Below are 24,060 nucleotides of genomic sequence, written 5' to 3'. Positions count from 1 at the left end.
CTCCAAGGTCCCACTGTTCCTCCACGTTTCCCTGTATCTTACCATTTATTGTGTATTATTTTGCAATGTTAGCCTGCCCCATATCCATTATTTCACACATCTCCAGATTGACTTGATTTGCCACTTGACTAGCCCATTGATATCTTCCTACAGTCAAAGAGTATTTCATTATCAACCACACAGCTACTTTTTTTGTATCGTGTGCACAGAGTTCTTAACCATACCTCATACATTCAAGTCCAAATCACTGATATACTGTATGCCACAAAAAGTAAGTCGAGCTTTGCGGGACTTCACAGAAAACAGCCTTCCAGTCACAAAAACACGCATCGACCATTACCCTTTGCTCCCCGACTCGGAGCTAATTTTGGATCCAACTTGTCACTTAGCCTTGGATCCCATGGGCTTTTACTTTTGTAATCAGTCTATGTGGGACCTTATAAAAAGTCTTGCTAAAATCTATATAGGCAAAATCAAACACACTGCTGTCATAGATCCTCCTTGTAACGTCCTCAAAATACTCAATGTTAGTCAGACCGTAATTTCTTTTAACAAATTTGTGCTGATTGTCTTTGATTAATCCACGTCTTTCTAAATGAAGATTCATCTGTCCCTCAGAATTTTTCCAATAATTTATCCACCACTGAGGTTAAAATCACTGGCCTTTTAAAAGGTCTATTTCTTTCTCCCTTTTCAGACAATAGTATGTTAGCTCTCCTCCAGTTCCTTGACATCACACCTGTAGACAGAGAAGACTGGAAAATGATGGCCAGAGCCTCCGCTCTTCCTTTTCTTGCTTCCCTTAACAGTCGAGGATATATTTCATCTGTGCCTGGGCATAAATTCACTTTCAAAGACATTAAGCCCCTTAATGCTTCCTCTCTCATGATGTTAATTCCATGTCATATTTCACATTCTTCCTCCCTGATTGCAATGTCTGTAACTTCCCTCTTTTTTGTGAAAACAGACACAAAGTATTCATTATGATTCCGAACAGGCCTCACTCTTTCTTTAGTTATCCTCTTGCTCTTTATGTATTTATGAAAAATCTTTGGGTTTTCCTTGATTTTGTTGCTAATATTTGTTCACGCCCTCTCTTTGCTTTCCTAATTCCCTTTTAAATACGCCCTGACACTTCTTATTCTCCGCTAGATTTCCTGCAGTATTGAGCCTTCAGTATCTGTCATAAGCTTCCCTTTATCCTTTACGCATTTGCACCGTAAGCAACAGACTTCCACCATCCCACCCCCATGGCACCCCCATCTTACCGATTCCTTTCACACAGTGCATGACAACATCGATTTCCTGTCCTGGGCGGAGCTGAGCAATCAGGATATCATCATATACAGGTCGGATGTCAACCTGCCCAAAGAGATCAGCTTGGTTCCCAATTGGTACCCACTTCATATGCTTGGAGTAGACTAGAAGGACAAACAGGAGAATTCAGGACTGTTCTGTAACTGTGGCAATGACATAAGGGCACGCCATTCATTCAAGAGACATTTGATGAATATCACAATAGTCTCAATTAAGTCCCCTTTAGATTTTGTATTTAAATACATTAATACACTATTCAAACAAGCCTGAACTGCAGACCATTTACCTTTATGATTAAAATATAGTTCTTCAGGGTCTGAGGAATCTTTCTGTGCTTTAGGATTTCTTGTACATTTCACTTTAAGCTGAAACTGAAGAGTGTCGATCTCTGTGCCTTCTTCATCCCCTTTATGAACAAATAAAATACCAACACTTCTATTAATCCTTATTGCAATAAAACATATAAGTGCTTTACTTTTGATACGCAGCATTGGTGCCACAAACAGCAGTGAAATAAATATCTAGTTAATCAGTTTTTGGTGCTGTACACCAGAACAACATCTTGACATCCCTTTGAAAAATGCTACAGAATCTTCAACACTCACTCGAAACAGTGGAATATCAGTTCGAGCCTATTTAACATTTAATTTGAGGAACAGCACCTCTAGCAATGCAGCACTTGCTCGGCACTGTTTTACAAGGAGAGTAGTTTTAAACCATATGTGACAAAAACAAAGGAGATGTTTAGTTTATTTCTTTGTCACTGACAGTACATAACAGTTAAAAGCACCTACACTCACAAAATGGTTCAGCCTGTTTTGAGAGCTGCAGAATAAATATGTTTGGTGAGATATCTGAGAAAAAAGGCAAGGCGATTCAACTCAAATACAAGCATTCTGCAGATTTTGGTTGATTGGCAAAGCTTATCAAATTTAACACCCACATTTGATTTTCCTTGCCACCTTTGTGATCCTGGGGAATATTTTGCAGCCTGCCGTGTTAAAATCAAGGCTGTCTGAAGCCAGAGAGATTCCAAAGGCAAGGAATAAAAGCTACCCCATAAAGGTCAGCACTTAGGTAATTTGTAGGGGTCAGGCTATTTCAGATTTAGTATTGCCTAATGAGAAAAGGCTAATCAATAACCTTGCCATAAAGGAGCCTTTAGGAAATAGGGACCATAATATGATAATTTCAAATTCTAAGTTTGAAAGTAATATAGTTAATTCTGAAACTAGGGTCTTAAATCTGAACAAAAGGAAAGTATGAAGTTATGAGGGGCAAAATGGTTATGGTGGATTGGGAAAATATACTAAAAGATTTGATGGCAGACAGGTAATGGCGAGTATTTAAAGAAGTGTTACATGGTCTACAACAAATATACATTCCTCTAAGACACAAAAACCAGCAGGAAAGGTGAATCAACCATGGCTAACAAAAGAAGTTAAAGGCTGCTTTAGATTAAAGGAAGTGGTTTATAAAGTTGCCAGAAAAAGTGGCAAGCCTGAGGATTGGGAGCAATTTAGAATCCAGCAAAAGACTACCAAGAAACTGATAAAGGGAAAAGAGAATATGAATACAAACTAGCAAGAAACACAAAGGTGGGCTGTAAGAGCTTCTTTAGGTAAGTGAAAAAGATAAGATTAGCAAGGACAAATGTGGGTCCAATACAGGCAGAGACAGGAGAATTTATAATGGAGAATAGGAAAATGGCAGAGAAACTAAACAATTACTTTGTGTCAGTCTTCGTGGAGGAAGATACAGAAAATTTTCCAGAAATATTAGGAAACCAAGAAACTAGCGAAAATGAAGAACTGAAATAAATTATTAATAAAGAGGTAGTACTCGAAAATTTAACTGGATTAAAGATTGATAAATCCCCTGGAGCTGATGAGCTATATCCCAGAATGTTGAAGGAGGCTGTAGAGATAGTGGATGCTTTGGTGGTTATCTTTCAATTTCTAGAGATTCTGGAAAGTAGCAAATATAATCCAACTATTTAGGAAGTAAGGGAGAGAGGAAATGGCGAACTATAGCCCTGTTAGTTTGATGTCAGTAGTAGGGAAATTGTTAGAACCTATAATAAAGGTTGCGATAACTGGACAGTTGGAAAATAATAATGTGCTTGGGCAGTGTCAACATGGATTTATAAAAAGGAAATGTTTGACAAACCTGTTGGAAATTTTTGAGAATCAAGAGGAACAAGTGGACGTAGTGTATTTGAATTTTCAGAAGGCTTTTGATAAGGTCCCAAACAGCAGATTAGGGGTAATATACCGGTATGGACTGAAAACTGATTAACAAACAGAAAAAAGAGAGTAGGAATAAACAAATCATTCTCAGGATGGCAGTGGCTGTTACCAGTGGGGCCACAGCTGTTCACAATCCATATAATTGATTTGTATGTGGGGACCAAGTGGAATATTTACAAATTTACTGATGACACAAAACTAGGTGGGAATGTGAGTTGCAAAGAGGATGCAAGGAGGCTTCAAGGGGGTTTGGACAGGCAAAGTGAATAGGCAAGAACATGGCCAATGGAATATAGTGAATAAGTGTGAAGGTATCCACTTTTGTTCAAAAGGAGGAAGGTAGAGTATTTCTTAAATGGTTAGAAGTTGGGGAGTGTTGATGTCCAAAGGGACCTGGGTGTCCTTGTTCATGAGTTACTAAAAGCTAGCATGTAGACTGAACATAAAGAACATAGGAGTAGGCCATCTGGCTGATCAAGCCTGCTCCACCATTCAAGTTGATCATGGCTGATCATCTACCTCAACCAATCCCTTAATGTCATTAGTCTCCAGAAATCTATCGATTTCTGTCTTGAACAAACTCAATGGCTGAGCTTCCACAGGGGGAGAGAATTCCAAAGATTCACCACCCTCTGAGTGAAAAAATTCCTCTTCACCTCAGTCTTAAACGGCCTGCCAGCATTCGAGACTGTGACCTCTGTTGCTAGACTCATTAGACAAGGTAAACATCTTATCTACATCTACCCTGTCACTCCCTGTAATAATTTTATAAGTTTCAATGAGATCACCTCTCATTCTTTGAAACTCTAGAGAATACAGGCCCAATTTCCACATTGTCTCCTCCTAAGGCAATTCCTCCATTCCAGAGATCAGTCTGTGAACCTCCGTTGCACTCCCTCTATGACAATTATATCTTCCTTAGATAAGGAGACCAAAACTTTACACAATACCCCAGATATGGCCTCACCAAGGCTCTATACAACTGCAGCAAGACATCTTTACTCCTGTACTCAAATCTCCTTGCAATTAAGGCTAACATACCATAATTGAGTTGGTGTAACCCTCTCACCTGTGCTCCTGTACTCAAACAATCGTGGATCTGCTTTGATAGGGATAAGCCCCAATCTGTGTGCCAGAATCTCATCCTGTACAATGGAGGTGTTGTTGTAGATAAATGCTTTCTCCACAGCCATAGTTGGGACCTGAGCAACAGCTAAGGTTAGAATCAATGTAGCAAGTTAAATATATTAAACACAACAGCAGATGATGTCAAAGAGACTCACTAAAATTGGGTTTAGCAAGTAGACTTGATGAGCATCAGATCTGATCAAACATGAGGGTCTCATATTCAATCCCCCGTTTGTGCTGAGTTAGTTGATTTCTGCCAGGTTGGTGATAGGGACGCTACAATTATCTTCATCTGGGTACCTACTTTGATGGGTAACCAGTCCTAGTGTGTGCACCAAATCTGACCCTGTGCAACAGAGGTCTTCCTCTAAATGATTCACTGGGTTAAGAGTTGGATAGGAGCTCCTGTTCCTGACTGCTGGAAGTGTGGATGTTGGGAGAGGACAGAATTGGTCTTAGCCATGATGCCATGGGTATTGAAGCTAATTACCACTGCTCTAGTTACCACCTAGCTCAGCACAGGGCAGGGATCAAAGCTGCTATATAGTTCAGCATCAGACTGAAAGGCACTAGTACTTGTTAAGTTTTCCAAACTAAATTGAACATTTCTACAGTGGCCACATAAAACAGACTGCAAATATCAGAGATGGGTGCTGCTACATAACATGGTTATCAATAACCTGAGTGAATTTTCTACACCACTGCACATCAAAAAAATAAGTATTTTTGATTCTAAATTTAAATAACACGACTGACAGTTACTTGGTAGCACAGAATTTGAATATTGCTGAAGAGAGACATGTTGCTGAATTTTCCACTGGTTGGAGTCATACCTAACACAAAGGAAGATGTTTGTGGCTGTTGGGGGTCAAGCATCTCAGCTCCAGGACATCACTGCAGGAGTTCCTCAGGGTAGTGTCCTTGTCCCAACCATCTTCAGCTGCTTCATCAATGACCTTCCTTACAACATAAGCTCAGAAGTGGGGATGTTCGCTGATGATTGCACAATGTTCAGCACCATTTGCAATTCCTCAATTGCTGAAGCAGTCCATGTCCAGATGCAGCAAGATATGGGTAATATCCAGGCTTGGGCTGACAAGTGGCAAGTAACAGTCACACCACCCAAGTGTCAGGCAATGGCCATTTCCAACAAGAAATCCCAACCATCTCCCCATGACATTCAATGGCATTACCATCATTGAATCCCCCACTGTCAACATCCTTTGGGGGGGGGGCTACCATTCACCAGAAACTGAACTGGACTAGCCATATAAATACTGTGGCTAAAAGAACAGGGCGGAGGCTAGGAATTGTATGTCAGGAGTGTGATGGAATACTCCCCACTTGTGTGGATAAGTGCAGCTCCAACAACACTCATGAAGCTTGACACCATCCAGGACAAAGCAGCTCGCTTGATTGGCACCCCATCCACAAATATTCACTCCCTCCACCACCAACACACATCGGCTGCAGTGTGTACCATCTACAATGTGCACTGCAGAAACTCACCATGGTTCCTTCAACAGGAGTGGGTGTGGGTGTACCTACCCCACATGGACTGCAGCAGTTCAAGACGACAGCTCACTGCCGCCTTCTCAAGGGAAATTAGGCGTGGGCAGTAAACACTGGCCTAAGCCAGCGACACAGGCATCCTGTGAAAGAACATATGCATTCAAAAAAAAAGCAGTTTGCCTTGCACTCATGACAACAAATACAACCTGTTTTGTTAAAAGCAAAATACTGCAGATGCTGGAAATCTGAAACAAAAACAAAAATAGCTGGAAAAGCTCAGCAAGTCTGACAGCATCTGCGGAGAGGAATACAGTTAACGTTTCGAGTCCATAAGACTCTTCATCAGAACCTGTTTTGTGTTTGTCCTGATGAGTGCAAGATGAAAAGCTTCAGCAACATGCCTCTTTTCAGCAACACTATGACTGATTTAAGAGTTCTGTAAGATTGATACCATTACTAGTCTAACACAGCCTGGAATTTCATTACCTCAGCAAGAAGGATCCTGCGGAAGGCATTTGCAATCGCAGCGTCGATTCCAACCATGTCAAATTCTAGAGTATCTTCCTCCAAACGAACAATATCGACCCTGAAATTCTGAGAAAGAGACAAACTTCACAGGGAGGTCGCACAGTATTTCAGTGGATTCAGTGCCTCTCAGTTAGCAGAGATACTACTGGTGGACTACAGTGTTTCAGGAGAATCAACAAGTTGATTTTGTCTTTTTCACGTTGCAATCAGAGTTCCAGGTATCTTAAGATAGCAAACAGAATACTAAACATGGAACAAGCAGTCATTCAGTATCAATTGGACCACTCCACCCACACCTTGTGCAGCTGGTGTATCTTTACTTTTTGGGATAGATCCATCACCAAGCTGGAATTTCACACAACATCACAAGAAAACTCTTCTGATTTATGTCGGAGTTCTGAACCATGAAGGAAAACATCTGAATATCTGTCTTATATGACACAAGCTTAACTTGTATTGGTACTTTGCTTTCATTGAAGAAGGGCAACCCAAGCTACTTTCATTCTTTCTCAACACAATCCCAAAGGCCTGGAATTGAGAAGAATGAGAGGTGGTCTCACTGAAATGTATAAAAATTTTTAGCTCGTCAAGGTAGCTGCTTCCCCTGGCTGGAGTCCAGAACTAGAGAGTACAGTCTCTGGATAAGCGAAAGATCATTTAGGATTGAGATAAGGAGAAATTTCTTCACTCAGAGGATGGTGAATCTTTGGAATTGTCTACCCCAGAAAACTATATAACATTCAGTTAATAAGTATCTTCATCAAGATTTTTGGGTAGTAAAGGATATGGCTGGAAAGTGGAGTTCAGCTTTAATGGTACTAAACAGTGAAAAGGCGAGGGGGGCCCTATGGCCTACTCCTGTTCCTTACATTCTTAACCAAGCTGCAATTGCAAACCACACCCCCTCCCCCCATTGATATGCATCACTAACTGGGACAGATGTCTGTTTTTCCCACACCCCAATCAATATTTTCAAGTTTCTCTCTAACCATGCAAAGCCATACACATTAACTTTAGCCACTGGCTAAAGTTGTCTAAAATGGTGAGTGTTTTTAATTCGTTCATGGGTTGTGGGCTGCTGGCTAGGCCAGTGTTTACTACCCCTCCCAAACTGTCCTTGTTCAGAAAGAGAGTCAACCACATAGCTGTGGGTCTGGAGTCACATGTAGGCCAGGTCAGGTAATGATGGCAGATTTCTTTCCCTAAAGGGAAATAGTGAACCAGATGGGTTTTTCTGACAATCGGCAATGGTCATCATCAGACTTTTAATTGAACTGAAATCTCACCATCTGCCATGGTGGATTCGAACCCAGGTCCCCAGAGCAATATCTTGGGTATACAATACCAATCCACTGACAATATCACTATGCCCCTCCCTTCCCCCCAAGTATCAATACAAGTAGGAAATGTTAATTCCCAAGTAGGAAATGTACATCTGTCAGCACCACAATATCATTAGCAAACAGGAGCACTCCAGCATGCCTGGAACAGACAATCAAGTGAGCTCCCTAACAAGGGCAGCTACATCACCGATGAAGATAACTAATAAGATGGGTGACAGTGTTACAATCTCGCTATATTCCTGTTTGGAAATAAGTTGTGATCCCCTCAGCTACCCAAGATAGATATTGGAGCTGGATTACACATGCAGGATGAATTCTAATATTTGGCCTTGTATTCCTACAATTTCCAGTTTAATGAAAATTTAATGCAACAATGGGTTCAACACAGCTCAATGGAGCTTGTTGTGATCCTTAGGAAGATTTAAAAATTTGTTTCTGGGATGTGGGTGCTGCTGGCCAGGCCAGCATTTGTTGTCTATCCCGAATTGCCCTCGAGAATATGTACACACAAATTAGGAGCAAAAGTAAGCCACTCAGCCCCTCCACCATTCAATAAGATGTTGGCTGATCTGACTGTAACATAACTTCAACAGAGGTGGTGGTAATGAGCTGCTACATGCAGTCCATGTGGTGTAGGAACATCCTGCTGTTAGGAAGGTAGTTCAAGGATATTGACCTAGTGACAGTTAAGCAACAGCGATAAATTTCCAAGTCAGGATGGTGTATGACTTGGAGAGGAACTTGCAGGTGGTGGTGTTCCCATGTATTTGCTGCCCTTGCACTTCTAGGTGGTACAGGAAGGTGTTGTCGAAGGAGCCTTGATAAGTTGCCTCAGTGTTTCTTGGAGATGGTACACACTGCTGCTACTATACATCGTAGGTGGAGGGAGTGAATGTCTATGGATAGGGTACCAATCAAGTGAGCTGCTTTGTCCTGGATGGTATCAAGCTCCTTGAGTGGGGGCTGCAATCATCCAGGCAAGTGGGGAGTATTCCACTATAGTCCTCACTTGTGCCTTGTAGATAGTAGACAGACTTTGGAGAGTCAGGGCGAGTTATACACTGCAGGATTCCTTGTCTCTGACTTGCTTTCGTAGCCACAGTATTTAGGGGTGGAATTTTATGTCAGGGGGATTTTACAGCCCTGCCAAAGTGAATGGACTTTTGAACTTGAGCTTGCTGCAATTCATAGCCCCAACCTGAACATGACTGGGCCATAAAATTCTGCCCTATATGGCTGATTTGTGACATCCTGGGAGTTACCATTGACCATAAACTTAACTGGCCCAGCCATATAAATACTGTGGCTACAAGAGGTCTGGGGGCAAGGAATCGTGCAGTGAGTAACTCACCTCCTGACACTCCAAAGCCTGTCCACCATTTACAAGGCATATGACAGGGCAATTAGGGATGGGCAATAAATTCTGGCCTAAACAGCGACACCCACATCCTATGAATGAATAAAAATAAATGAAGTGAGAACGATTGTGTAAAATGAGGCCACATAAGGACAGTATCTATGGGATTGTAAATAATGAAGTACATTCCCAATGAAAATGTGCAATAGGATTGAGGCGTTATTCACCAGCCGGAACCTTTTCACTGTAACACGGCTAAGCTGCTCCCGGTGCCCACTTCATGTTTTACCTCCTCAAACCGCTGCTGGCTCCACGTGTCGTCGTACCCAGGGTAATTTCCTGGGAAATCCGTTGTGTGTACCTGGAGCAGAAAAACAACCGCTGTCAATGGCAAACCTCAGTGATTCACATTCATTAATTAAACGCCATCCAAACTACACTCACATTCTGCACCCCGAACTCTTTAAGGACCACACGATTCCGAATCAACTCGACTCGCTCTCTACAAGCCGCCATGATCATCCCTGACCTCTCACCCTCTGATCTGCGGCCACTTCCGGTTCAAACTCTCGCGGGATTTCCCTCCTCCTCCTCCTCCTCCTCTCCCCCCCCAGGGAATTTTCGCGAGGTTTCATGGTTCACGTGGCCGCTGCAGCTGTTTCCGGTTTCTAACCGATTTCTCGTCCCGAGGAAACATGGCGGCGGCCGGTGGAGGGGGAGGAAGGAGCAGCGAATGGGGCGCGTTCGAGGTAAAATTATCGGACAGAGCCGGGGGCAACATACTGAATACCCCCTGTGCCCGATCCCTGCTCCCCCGATCCCGTCCCTCCTCCCATCCCCTCCCCCTCGATTCCCTCCCCCGGTCCCCTCCCACCCCGATCCCTCCGCCCACCACCCCCCCCCCATTCCCTCCGCCCACCCCCCCCCCCCCCCCCCCACCCCGATCCCACCCTCTTCACAATTCCCCGATCCCCCTCCACCCCGATCCCTCCTCCTTCCCCTACCCGATACCCCGCCCCCCCCCCCCCACCGGCCCCAATCCCCGCCCTCCCATCCCCCGATTCCTCCCTCTCATAGAGCCATAAAGGTCTGCAGCACAGAACAAGACCCTTTGGCCCATCGAGTCTGTGCCGGTCAAACAAGTACCTAACTTATAATAATAAAAACAAAAAACTGCGGATGCTGGAAATCCAAAACAAAAACAACGGAGAAGATGCTACCAGACCTGCTGAGTTTTTCCAGGTAATTCTGTTTTTGTTTAAGTACCTAACTATTCTAATCCCATTTTCCAGCACTAGGCCCATAGCCCTGTATGCCATGGCATCGCAAGTGCACATCCAAATAATTCTTAAATGTTATGAAGGTTTCTGCCTTTCAGGCAGTGAGTTCCAGATTCCCACCAACCTCTGGGTGAAAAAATTCTTCCTCAAAACCTCCTGCCCCTTACCTTAAATCTATGTCCCCTGGTTATTGATCCCTCCACCAAGGGGAAAAGTTCCTTCCTGTCTACACTATCTATCCTTCTCCTAATTTTATACACCTCAATCATGTCCCCCCTCAATCTCCTCTGCTCCAGGGAAAATAACCCCAGTCTATCTAATCTCTCCTCATAACAAAACTCTCCAGCCCAGGCAACATCCTGCTAAATCTCCTCTGCACTCTCTCTAGCGCAATCACATCCTTCCTATAATGTAGACTCCAGAACTGCTCGCAATACTCCAGCTGTGGCCTAATCAGCGTTTTATACTGTTCCAGCACAACCTCCCTGCTCTTATATTCTATGCCTCAGCTAATAAAGGCAAGCATCCCATATGCCTTCTTAACCACCTTATCTACCTATCCCGCTACCTTAAGGGGGGATGGGGAGAGGGGGTACACAAGAGAGGGGGAATCGGGGACAGGGGGGCATCAGGGAGAGGGGTGGGTCGGGTAGAGGGGGGATTGAGGAGAGCGGGTTCACAGAAGAGGCGGGATTGGAGACGAGGGAGGAATCGGGGAGGGGGGGATTGGAGACGGTGGGGGGGAGGTTCAGAGATGGGGGAGGGAGGTTCGGAGACGTGGGGGGATCGGAGACTGGAGGGATCGGGGCGAGGGGGCATCAGGGATGGGGGAATCGGAGATGGGGTGGGGAGGATCGGGGAGAGGGGTCATCAGGGATGGGGGGGGATAGGAGACTGGGGGGAGGGATTGGGGAGAGGGAGGGACATGCACACCAAGATCCTTCTGATCCTTGGTACTTCCCAAGGTCCTACCATTCATGGTGTATTCCTGTGCCTTGTTTGTCCTGTCCAAGTGCCTCACCTCACACTTGATCACCCCTCTCCAGGAACCCCCCGCTCTCTATGATCCCCCCACTTCCCCAATCCACCCTTTCCTTGAACCTCCCTCCCTGAATTCCCTCTTCCCGATTCCCCCAGCTCCCTAAACCTCCCTCTCCCCATCTCCGATCCCACCCCGTCTCCAATCCCCCCCATCTCTGATCCCTCCCGATCCCTCCCTCTCCCCGTTCCCTTCCTCCCCCCAGTCTCCGATCCCCCCCCCATCCGATGCCCTCTCTCCCTGATCCCCCCCCCACCCCGTCTCCGATCCCTCCCTCTCCTGATTCCTCCCCCCAGTCTCCGATCCCCCCCCCATCCCTGATGCCCCCTCGCCCCGATCCCTCCCCTGTCTCCGATCCCCTCACGTCTCCGAACCTCCCCCCCTCCCCAATTCCTCCCTCGTCTCCAATCCCGCCTCTTCTGTGTACCCACTCTCCTCAATCCCCCCTCTACCCGACCCACCCCTCTCCTTGATGCCCCCCCTGTCCCCGATTCCCCCTCTCCTGTGTACCCCCTCTCCCCGTCCCCCCTCTCCCTGATCCCCCTTCTCTCTCTGATCCCTCCTCTGCCTGATCCCCCCATCTCCACCGCCGTCCCCTCTCTGGTACACCCTCTCCCCTATTCCTCTCTCCCTGAAGCCCCTCTCGCTGATGCCTCACTCTCCAGCCCCCCTCTCTTCAACAACACCCCCCCCCCCTCCCCCTCCCCCTCCCCGGCCTCTCCCGGAACCACCCTCTACCTCTCTGCTCGAACCCTGTTCTCTCTGATTCCCTCCCGCCCTGATCTCCCCGATCCCCCCACTCCCCGAATCTCCCTCTCCCCGATCCCCCCGCTCTCTCTGAACTCCCCCTGTCTGATTCCCCCTCTCCTCAATCTGCCCAATTCCCCGATCCCTACCCTATCCTCCTTCACCCACCACTACTTTCTCCCTCCCTTTTCCCCCAATCTCACTCCCTCCCCTGCCCTCATCCACTCTCTGAAATACGTCACTGAACCAGTTTCTTCAGCAATTTTCATGCACTCTAATTTTAAACATTGTCAATTGGAAATCTTTAGCCCAGCAGCTCAGCAGTGATTGACATGGAGAACATGGACGATACATCTGGCTCAAGTTTTGAGGATATGGGAGAGATGCATCAGCAACTGAAAGAGGAAGATGATATTGGTGAGGAGCCTGTGGCTACAGAGGAAGATGATGGAGCCTTCCTTGGTGTGAAGGGGCTAAAAGGGCAGTTGGGTCGAGATGTAGCAGATCAGGTATGGATGAAGGTTTTGTGTCATGTTGGGTCTGGTATTTTCATTCAGGGTTGAAGTCGCCTTGTGATGACATTTCTCCTGCTCAAGTCACCTCCACTATATAAGTCTGGGGAGAAGATCCACCACCATTGGTACTAATTATTAGGAAAGGTGTCTTTGAGTGGTGGCCTTCACCTAACTGCTGGCACCAAGTGCTTAGCTCAAGTCCTATGGTTGGCATTGAAAACTTAACGCAACTGTGCAAACCTGTTGAAATCGGGAGTTCCCTACCCTGTATTGGTGTTATATTCACCTCCCATTGTGCTTATTAGCAGAAGTCACTCTTACGCTGGGCTCGTCTCTTCACAGTTGCCTGATCTGTTGAGTATTTCCAACATTTTCTCTTTTTATTCCCAAAATATGTGTTGTCATGTTACTTTATGACACAGGCATCTATTAAATGGTCTGCCACTCCTAAGTTTGGATTATTTCTTGCAGGTGTGGCAGGCAGGCAAGAGGCAGGCATCAAAAGCTTTCAATCTGTACGGTAACATTGATATTCTCAGACCCTACTTTGATGTTGAGCCTATCCAAGTCAGGAACAGGTAGGTGTGTTGTCCTGTTTGAAACTGTTCTCTCGCTCTTCTCTAAAATATTTGGATCCAAAAAAAAATTGTAATAGCATATGGAAATTGTAATGGAGATGCAAGCTCAACCTAACTGTTAGTCTTTACCCTCCAGATAACCCATAGTCTTATTTCTATATGCCTGCTCTGATCCATACCTCTTTATCCCACTCTTATTACAGCCACCTAGCTATCTATTCTTAAATGGTTCCTTTTCAGTCGCTAACTCTAGTGATGTATTCCACATCCTCACAGCCCTCCGTGTTTGTATGGAAAAAATCTCCTCAGTCCTAAAGTTTTTTAAAAATTGTTCATGGGATGTGGGCATCGCTGGCTCAGCCAGTATTTATTACCCATCCCTAATTGCCCTTGTTCAGAGGGCATGTTTTTTAAGAGCCAACCACATTGCTGTAGGTCTGGAGTCACATGTAAGCCAGACCAAGTTTCTTTCCCTAAAGGGCATTAGTGAACCAGATGGGTTTTTACAACAATTGGTGATGGTTTTGTGGTCATTATCAGACTTTTAATTCCAGATTTTTATTGGATTCAAATTTCATCATCTATCATAATGGATTCGAACCAGAGCATTACCCTGGGTCTCTGGATCACTAGTTCAGTGATTATGCCACTGCCTCCCCCTGAATCTCCTGAATTTAAACTTGTGTTTTTGTCCCATGTATGTAAAATCTCACTTAAAATTGAGATTTTTCTGAATCCTGTTTTAGCGTTGCAGTTAAAAATGTAACCTCAATAGACTATACTGCAGCTTGTTTTAAGTTTATGCATTAATGGGAGCTTAGTTAACGAGCTGAAAGCCTTTTATTCCCTTTCCATATTTTTCATATTCTGTATTTTTGTTTTGTTCACTGCAGCCCAGGGTTATTAGTCCTTGGAACTATTCAGACTTTGGACTCAAAAAGTCTGAAATAAGTCTTGAGTTATTCTGTAATTTGAATATAGCAAGTCCTGCTTCAAATAATCATAGTCTTGTCATGTACTGACCCTTAATACATTAGGGGCAGGATTTTTGGGACATCAGGTGGGTGGGCCTGAGAGCAGCCGAGAAATGGTCCACCACCTGTGATCGGCCCCCCGACTGTGATTTCCCGCTGGCTGGCCAATTAATGGCCAACCAGCCTGAAAGGCTCAGTGCTGCTTGGGTTGGGGGGAGAGTGCAAGCGCAACAGTCTGCGCATGCCCAGGTGAGTGCTCGCTGAAAGCCCCCTGAAGGCAGGGAGCTGCGGAGCTGCCTCGGAGCTGAAGAATCTTCAAATCAAAAATAAAGATTTTAAGATCTGAAAAATTGTCCCGACTTGGGACTAACTCACAGTAACATGAACAGAATAAAAATTCTGACCAAAAGTATTTAGTTTTTAAATTTAATTGTGGAAACCTCATCCCGCCCGTGGATGAGGTTTGCTAAAAAATCAAAAGGCCCGCCCGCCAACCATAAGGTTGGTTGGACAGCGAAAAATATGTTTAAATTAATTAATTAATTAAGGACCTTAATAGGCCTCTTGGTTGTAGGTGGGCACGCTGCCAACTCTGGCATGTGCTTGCCAACCGAAATATCACACACTATTTTACACCCGATCAGGTCAGGCACGTGCCCACCCACAGGACATAAAATCCTGCCCTAGAAATCAGACATTCGCCACTTGGCCCTTCCTAGTTCCAGACCTGAATATATCTATCTATGTATTTGTGTCTTATATTTTTCTCCCCATTCCAGGTTGGTGGAGTCTCTCATTCCAGTCCGAATGATCAATTTCCCTCAGGTGTGTTTGCTTTAGCTTCTGTTTATATTCTACTCCTAGCTGCCCACCATTACCGAATTGAGAATGTAGGTAGGAACCCTGGCAAACATTTTATCTAATTTTTAAAAATGTACAATTAACCAAAGTGGATTTGTTAGAGGTGTATATTACATGGTCAGGATGCAACCAGATTCATCTAAAAGACAACACTGCTGTAAACAATTGCAATATGGTGTGGGGAGGGGCAGGAGTATTGGAAATCTGGAAGCTTCTTTCCATATTTCTATGCTACACTCCCCCTCCCCACAACCCTGACCAATCAAACAAGCTGTTTCAAAAACTGAGATTGATGGGTTTTTGTTAAGCAACGATGTTAAGAGTTACAGAACCAAGGTGAATAGATGGATCAGCTGTGTTCTAATTGACTGATGGAAAATGCTTGAGGGAACATGGGAAATGGGAGCTGGAGTAGGCCATTTGGCCCTTCGAACCTGCTCTGTCATTCGACCAGATTATGGCTGAGCTTCGAGCTCAATGCCATTTTCCTGCACTATCCCCATATCCCTTGATATCTTTATCTAGAAATCTACTGATCTCTGCCTTGAATGACTCAATGATTGAACCTCCACAGCCCTCTGGGGTAGAGACTCCCAAAGATAGACGACTGAATGGCTGATTCCTGTGCCCATAGATGGAGTCAAGTATCTATATGGATTTGGATTTATTGAAAACCATTGTTTGAAAAGCTTGTTCATTTATTAGGAACTTGGTGCAACAATATTTTTGGAATAGTATTTGCTGTCTTTTGTTTCCTTTATAGAAAGTTGCAGGAGAGCTGTATGGCCCCTTGATGCTGGTTTTCACACTGGTGGCCATTCTTCTTCATGGGATGAAAACATCTGGGACAGTAATTGTAAGTATCATATTAGACTACATGACTGATAACAAGTGGATAGCGAGGTACTATTTAAGGACTGTTGCAGGTGGTCCCAATCTACTTCTTGCTGTGTAACAGTCTACTATAAAAGTATATAACTATTTTTTTTTTTAATTACAAAGTGATGCACTTCGATTTTTGAACGGAAGATGATGTATAAATGAAATAAAAACTTTCGCGCCACACAAGTGCCAGGCAATGACCGTCTCCAGCAAGAAAGAATCCAGCCACCACCCCTTGATGTTCAATGGCATTAACGTCACTGAAACCCCAACTATCAACATCCTGGGATTACTATCATCCAGAAACAGAACTGGACTAGCCATATAAATACTGTGGCTATAAGAGCAGGTCAGAGGCTGGGAACTCTGTGGCGAGTAACTCACCTCCTTTCTCCCCGAAGCCTGTCCACCATCTAAAAGGCACAAGTCAGGAGTGTGATGGAATACTCCCCACTTGCCTGGAAGAGTGCAGCTCCAACAACACTCAAGAAGCTTGACACTATCCAGAACAAACCAGCCCGCTTGATAGGCACTCCATCTACCACATTAAACATTTACTCCCACCGCCACTGGCGCACAGTAGCAGCAGTGTGTACCATCTACAAGATGCACAGTAGCAACTCACCAAAATCTCTTTCAACAGGAGTGAGCGTGGGTGTACCTACACCACAGGGACTGCCATGGTTCAGGAAGGCAACTCACCGCCACCTTCTCAAAGGCAATTGGGGATGGGCAATAAATGCTGGCCTGTATTTTATTTTTAACTTATTTTTATATTTATCTTAATTTTCATTCATTTTTAATCCCTTTTCTTAATCCTTTTCCCCCAACCCCCCACCCCAAAACAGGGCTATCTGTCACTCATTCAATCTGTTCTTTCACAGAATGCTGACCCTTGTTCTGCCATTAACACAGTCTGCTTTCTCACCTTAATTTTACTATCAGCACCTTTTTTAGTCTTCACCACTACCATTAACACTTCCTTTGTCTTGTGTCCAAGACATCTTTTCCGATCTCTCCTTAGCCCCTGCCTATCGCTGACCTTCCCTTCTGCTTTACCTGCTCCACCCCCCTCCAACAGTATAAAGTCCATCTCATTTCTACTTCTCTTTATCTTTGAAGAAGAGTCATACGGACTCGAAACATTAACTTTGTTTCTCTCTCCACAGGTGCTGTCAGACCTAATGAGTTTTTCCAGCATTTTCTGTTTTTATTCCTTACTTTTATGTTCCATCCCCTTCCCCCTTGCAATAAAGGCCAACATTCCATTTGCCTTACTTACTGTGCCTCAATGCTAACATTTTGTGATTTCCTAGTCTCTCACCTTTTAAAAATATTCCTACTAAAATGGACAATTTCAAACTTCCCCATATTATGCTCCACCTGCCACCTTCTTATCTAATCACAACCAGTCTATATCCCTATACAGCTTCTCTATGTCCTCCTCACAGCAAACGTGGATACATTACATTGGTCCCCTTATCTAAGCCATTGATATTGATTATAAAATGCTGAGACTTGAACATTGACCCTTTCAGTTCTCCACTGGTTACACCCTGCCATCCTTAAATTGAGCAGTTCATTCATATTCTTTATTTTCCGTCCCTCCATTCATGCTAATATAATTCCATGAGCCTGAGAAAAAAATAGGGAGAATATACCCAGAGCGGGGTAGAAGCAAGAGTAGTGAGGAGCTCTTTTTAAACCAGCAGAGTTGTTACACTCTTACAAATTGCTAACTGTTACACTACTATATATTCCTACAGAGAGAGGGCACGCTGATGGGCACTGCAATTGGAACTTGCTTTGGTTATTGGCTTGGCGTCTCCTCCTTTGTCTACTTCCTGGGCTATTTGTGCAATGCCCAGATTACAATGCTGCAGATGCTGTCATTGCTGGTGAGTGTTGTGGGGGGTGGGACAGGCTACAGTACATAGCGTTTGTGTATTTATCAATTAAGAATTCTGACAGTTGTTTTGCTAATAGTCTCATGTGTTCTGAATGAGGTGACAGTTTCTGGTTCACTGGGTAGGGTCTTCACTCTCATTCAGGTGATTATTTCTCCATGTTTGAGAGTTGAAGATGAATGTTGCCAGGCTATTTGATTATCATGGCAGGTTGGCAACGCCAGTAATTATTGTTCGTTCCTAATTACCCTTGAGAAGGTGCCCTTGAACCATTGTATCTGGTATAGATATCCCCACAGTGCTCTCAAGAAGGGATTTCCAGGATTTTGACCTGGCGACAATAATGAAACAGCGACATAGTTCCAAGTCAGGATGGTGAGTGGCTTACAGGGGAACTTGCAGGTGGTGGTGTTCCTGTCCATCTGCTGCCCTTGTCCTTCTAGGTGGTAGAGATCGCAGGCATGGAAGGTATTGTTGAAGGAGGCTTGGTGAGTTGCTGCAGTGCATCTTGTGGATGGCATACAGTGCTGTCACTATGGTGAATCTTGAATGTTTTAATGTGGTGAATGGGGTGCCAATCAAGTGGGCTGCTGGAGCCAAGTGGCCTTGCCAGAACCCAAACTGAGCATGAGTGAGTCGTTCATTGCTGAGTATTTGTCATATAACACTGTCAATAACACTTTCCACCACATTGATGATTGTGAGTAGACTGATGGGGCAGCAATTGGTCAGATTGGATTTATCGTGCTGTTTTTGTGAACAGGACATAACAGGGCACAATTTCAAAATTTATGCACAAAACTTGGAAGCATTGTGAACTCTGAGGGGGATGTGTAACAACTTCAAGCCAACATACCCAGGCTTTTGGGATTGCGACAAGTAGCAGATGAAATTTAATGCAGAGGAATGTGAAGTGATTCATTTTGGTAGGAAGAATGTGGAGAGACAATGTAAAATAAAGGGTGCAATTCTAAAGGGGGTTTAAGAGCAGGGGGAGCTGGGTGTAAATGTGCATAAATCACTGAAGGTGGCAGGACAGAATGAGAGCGTGATTAATAAACATACGGCATGCTAGGCTTTATTAATAGGGGCATAGTATACAAAAGCAAGGAAGTTCTGTTAAACTTGTATAAAACACCAGTTCAGCCTAGTTCTGTGTGCCACTCTTTAGGAAGGGTGTGAAGGCATTAGAGAGAGTGCAGAAAAGATTCACAATAATGGTCCCAGGAATGAGAAACTTCAGCTGTGTAGGAAGATAGAAAAAGTTGTGGTTGTTCTCCTTGGAGAAGAGAAGATTGAGAGGAGATTTGATGGAGGTATTCAAAATCATGAGGGGTCTAGACAGTGTAGAAAGAGAGAAACTGTTCCCACTGTTGAAAGAATAGAGAACCATAGGACTCGGATTTAAGGTAATTGGCGTAAGAAGCAATGACAACATGTGGAAAAACTTTTTCACACAGCGAGTGGTTAGGACCTGGAATGCAATGCCTGAGTGTGTAGTGGAGCCAGGTTTGATCAAGGTATTCAAGAGGGAATTGGATCTGAAAAGGAGGAATTTGCAGGGATTACGGGAAGAAGGCAGGAGTGTGGCACTAGGTGAATTGCTCCTTCAGGGAGCCAGCACAGACACGACCAGCCAAATGGCCTCCTCCTATGCTGTAATCATTCTACAATTCTATGCTTTGCCAGGAATGCAACTTGGTGATTGAATGCCTCACATTGAGGGCCTGTTTCTAGGTACCAGGCGTCAGAAAACTATATTATCAGATAGTGTAACACTTCAAATGATGCATTATATATCCAGTGAATCATTATCTTATGTGGAATGACCATAACTACACCCTGAATTGATTCTGCTATCTTATTCACAGGGTTATGGTCTGTTTGGACCCTGCATTGTGTTGCTCGTCACCTACAATGTTCATCTCCATTCCCTTTTCTATCTGTTATGGCTCATCATTGGAGGACTGTCCACACTTAGGATGGTAGGACATCTTTCCCTTGTTAGTTGGTAACTGTGCACAGGAAAGCATAAGTTGTGGTCTCGACATTACAAGCATATAGAGGCATTGGAGAAGGTGTAAAAAAGATTATAAGGATCATACCAGAATTGAAAGGTTATACCTGTCAGAAAAGATTGATCAGCCTGTGGCTGTTTCCTCTAGAGAAGAGAAGGCTGAGGGGCTGACCCAAAAGAGATCTTTAAAATTATGAAGGGGTTCAGCAGGGCACACATAGCAAAGATGTTTCCATTTGTAGGGGAATCCAAAGTTAGTGGTTGTAAATACAAGATGGTAACGAATAAATCCAATAAGGAATTCAGAAGAAACTTCTTCAGAGAGTGATTAGAATGTCATACTCTTTTTTAAATACTACTTCTGTGGTAAAACTAAGCAAGTATATGAGATAGAAAGAAATAAAAGATTATGTTTATGGGGTTAGATGAACAGGGGTACGAGGTGACTCGTGTGAAGCATGTACACCATCAAGGATCTGTTTGCTAAATGGCCTGTTTCTTTTCTTATAATTCTCTGTAATATTACATTAAACTACACTTGAGTAACAATACGGAGATGAGAGTCATTTTATTTGGTGAAACTTATTGAAGGGGACGAGAGACCCTTGTTCAGATCAGTAAACAAGCCTGAAACATTTTTTGTGGCTCATATTGCACTATTTGTTGCACATTGACCGATTGAGCAAATGGGGGCCATAACTTAATCTCTCTGTGTCAGAAATGGGTAGGTGTAGAAGGAATATTATTTTATCTATTTCTATTTTGAATTGTCAGGGAAACGAATACTTGCTAATGACTTACTTGCACTGGGCTCTGAATCTCTCTTTCACAGGTCGCAGTGATGCTCTCCCGTACAATCGGACAAACTCAGCGGCTCGCTGTCTGTGGGATGCTTGCTGCCCTGCACATGGTCTTCCTGCTGTACTTGCACTTTGCTTACCATAGGATTGTAGAAGGTACAGAAAAATTCCTCCGAATGGGCAGACTGAGTGGCTGAATCCTGCTGTGTTATTGCACTTAGTTTGATCTTAACTGGCCCTGTCTGAGTGAGACTGGAGTCTGCCTGTGGTGGTGAAAATTAGTTTGAGTCTGTCTGTAATTTCCTCATTTATGTTAAATTGGTTGCAGATCAGTCAGGAATTGTGTGTTGCAGTTGGGAAGCAGGGGCATAATTAGGCAGGAGAAAACAGAGTGGGTGATGGGCCAGGGCCACTGATTTATGGTGAATGACTTAACAGACTGTTGTTAAGACTTTGGGATTCTAGACTTTTACTGGAGATTGTAGTCTGCTTCTGTCCCGTTTTTCCATGAAAAGTCCAAACCATTTGCTTTCATTGAGATCATTATTACCTTACTCCATAGCATTGAGTGGAAAATGAGAGGATGAATTAGCATGGTTTACACATTTCTTGGCACCTGCTGCAATACTCAACGTGAGAGTGGTTGCCAATTGACATTATATATGTTATTATGCAGTGGCTTCACAATTTGAAGAAAAATGTAAACTAAACCATTGCAAGAATAATATGTTCATATGCAATTTCCACCATCTCCCCTCCCCAAAACCTTTGGAGTTCCTCCTTTGTTGTCCTGTCTTGAAGACAGACTTGTGCTGGGATTTGGCTCCATAGGCCCACAGGTGGTATTGTTATCTGGTCGCTTGCTCTAAATGTTGCTGTGTGTGTCTGTGTGTGTATGAGAGCCCGGACTGAGTGTACAAACTATACTGTTGTAGCACCCAAACTGCTGGCTTTCTGAGATCAGCTCATTCAGCACTGCCCAGGGATCAAACTTGAGATCTTCATACTCTGTGGCTCATTTCGCAAGATGCGTTTACTGGAGGATCTTTAGAAGTAATTTTCACGGGATCTTTAGAAGTAATTTTCCTGCTTTTTCTTCTTGATGCTGTGTCTTGTTGTAATTAACAGTTATAGCACTTAACTAACCCAGTGGTTGATGTAAGATGAATTGTCACTGTGTTTATATTACATTTGATGACCTGAAGTGATGCCCAGGTATAAAATGCTTCACAATTCTGTGCCTCTTTGTTAACAGGTATCCTAGATACCTTGGAAGGACCCAATGCTGGGCCGGTGAGATTTCCTCGGGACATCCCAGAAGTTTCCGTCACTTTGCTGAACAGCACAGTGAAGTCGTTTGGAACCAGGCTGCAGATGCGTTGACTCCGATTTATTTTTGATTCTTTCTTCCTTGCCTCAATTCTCCACGGAAACATTGCGTGTGGACCAGGCTGGGTGTAGTGTATCACAGGGAAAAGTTTGTACTCTCCTGAACGCTGCTTTAACAGCAGTTTGTAGTTTAGATAAACTATTTCATTGTGGTGGTGTGGGCAGTGGGGTGGCTGTCAGTTGCACTCCAGCATCTTAACTGATCAACACAATCTGTACATAATTGAGCTGTACTTTTTAAAGTTATATATTATATATATATATGTATATGTGTGTTGTGTGTATGTTTAAGACCTGATTGTATTTGTGTTTTCTCATTGCTTGCACGGGTTGCTATACAGTTCATGACTGACTGTAAATCACATTCTGCACCTTTTTTATTCAGCCGTTCAGTTTAAAAAAACATAACCCAATTCCTCCACCCAAAAAACATTACAAAGTATCTCCCCTCACCCTCCAACCCTAACTTTCTTCCCCAAAACATAATCCAATTCCTCTGCATTGAATGGTTGAGGCTGTGTCTCCGAGCTAGATTATCAGCTGCTCTCAGCAGTGGTACTACACTTGTGCTCAGAACCCCTGATCTAGGGAGGGAGAAGTGTCTTAGATTCTCACTCCTATCTGCTACCTACCACAGATAAGGACAGAAGCTGTGTCGGCTTCAGAGTCACAAATACTGGATAACTGCTTGGATGAAGAAACTGTTCTTAGGGAATCTCTTATCTTGGGGAGAGGGGAGAAAAATTTGGAATGAAGTGAATTGATGCAAATTGGCAGCAATTTGTTTAAAGCTACTTGTTGGATATAACAGCAGCACTGTCCTTGGTTGCTGCATGTTATTACTTATTTTTAGTTGGTTCTTCTCTAACTTTGTCTTTCAGATGAAATGTTAAACTGAAGCCCCATTTTCCCTCTCAGGTGGATGTAAAAGTTCCCACGGCACTACTTTGAAGATGAGCAGAGGAGTTATCCTGGCCAATAATTATCCCTCAACCAAAACCAATCATTTTATGATCATTTATTTCTTTGCTGTTTTATGAGTCTTTATGCAAATCGGTTGCTGTGTTTCCTACATTACAACAAAAGCACTTCATTTAATGTAAATATCTTTGGGAGATGCTGAAATCATGAAAGGTTCTGTATATATTCAAGCCTTTTTCCTACTTGTGTAACATTTCTAGTCTAAATTGTACAGTAAGCTTTGAGCAAGCAAATAGACTGATGCCAGACTTCAACACAATGTAAAATTTGGTACAATTTAAAATGCTGCATATTTAGGTGTGGCTGCTCTGGTGTAGAGAATCAGCAGAATCAATTTTAGGACTTAACATTAGTTTGAAAGCATGATATTCTGATTTGGGACTATGGCCTGCAATCTTTTTGTACTTATGTCCTCATTACCCCATTGCTGATATGAGTGACCTCCCACCCCACCTGTGTGCTGGTTATAGATCTCTGTGCTCCCTGTTCCCGCATTGCTGCTATAGTTCTCTACTTCTTTGCACTGCTTCCCTCATCGCTGTATAGATCTTGTATTAATACCCATCATTAGATGGGAAATAGAAGGGAGGCGAGGGGAGATTGGAGCATGTTACCTTGAAATAACAATTAAAAATTGTTAAAAGACAAGAATTGAA

General features: G+C 43.7%; 2 protein-coding genes across 3 annotated transcripts in view; one reads left to right on the top strand and one right to left on the bottom strand.

Moving 5' to 3' along the window:
• The window catches only part of polr1c (RNA polymerase I and III subunit C), an 18,869-nt gene extending 8,647 nt beyond the window's left edge, over positions 1–10,222 (bottom strand). Inside the window, exons 1-6 of one of the 2 annotated variants that reach the window (XM_041187651.1) lie at positions 9,879–10,222; positions 9,724–9,795; positions 6,693–6,800; positions 4,636–4,768; positions 1,604–1,723; positions 1,269–1,421 (exon numbers count right to left, since the gene is read on the bottom strand). In XM_041187651.1, coding sequence (XP_041043585.1) covers positions 1,269–1,421; positions 1,604–1,723; positions 4,636–4,768; positions 6,693–6,800; positions 9,724–9,795; positions 9,879–9,956 — 664 coding nt within the window. In that variant the 5' untranslated portion in view covers positions 9,957–10,222. Of the gene's footprint in view, positions 1–1,268; positions 1,422–1,603; positions 1,724–4,635; positions 4,769–6,692; positions 6,801–9,661; positions 9,796–9,878 lie in introns of both variants that reach the window. The other variant, XM_041187652.1, reaches the window with a different exon arrangement.
• On the top strand, positions 10,057–24,060 carry yipf3 (Yip1 domain family, member 3). Its single transcript, XM_041187653.1, has 9 exons — positions 10,057–10,183; positions 12,809–13,009; positions 13,487–13,593; positions 15,347–15,392; positions 16,192–16,284; positions 18,077–18,208; positions 20,089–20,202; positions 21,067–21,190; positions 22,290–24,060. Exons 1-9 carry the CDS (start codon positions 10,130–10,132, stop codon positions 22,415–22,417), a joined length of 999 nt encoding a protein of 332 aa, XP_041043587.1. The 5' UTR covers positions 10,057–10,129; the 3' UTR covers positions 22,418–24,060.

This window comes from Carcharodon carcharias, chromosome 5, assembly GCF_017639515.1.
Source record: "Carcharodon carcharias isolate sCarCar2 chromosome 5, sCarCar2.pri, whole genome shotgun sequence".
NCBI lineage: Eukaryota > Metazoa > Chordata > Chondrichthyes > Lamniformes > Lamnidae > Carcharodon > Carcharodon carcharias.
This window is presented reverse-complemented; position numbering and strand designations above follow the sequence as displayed.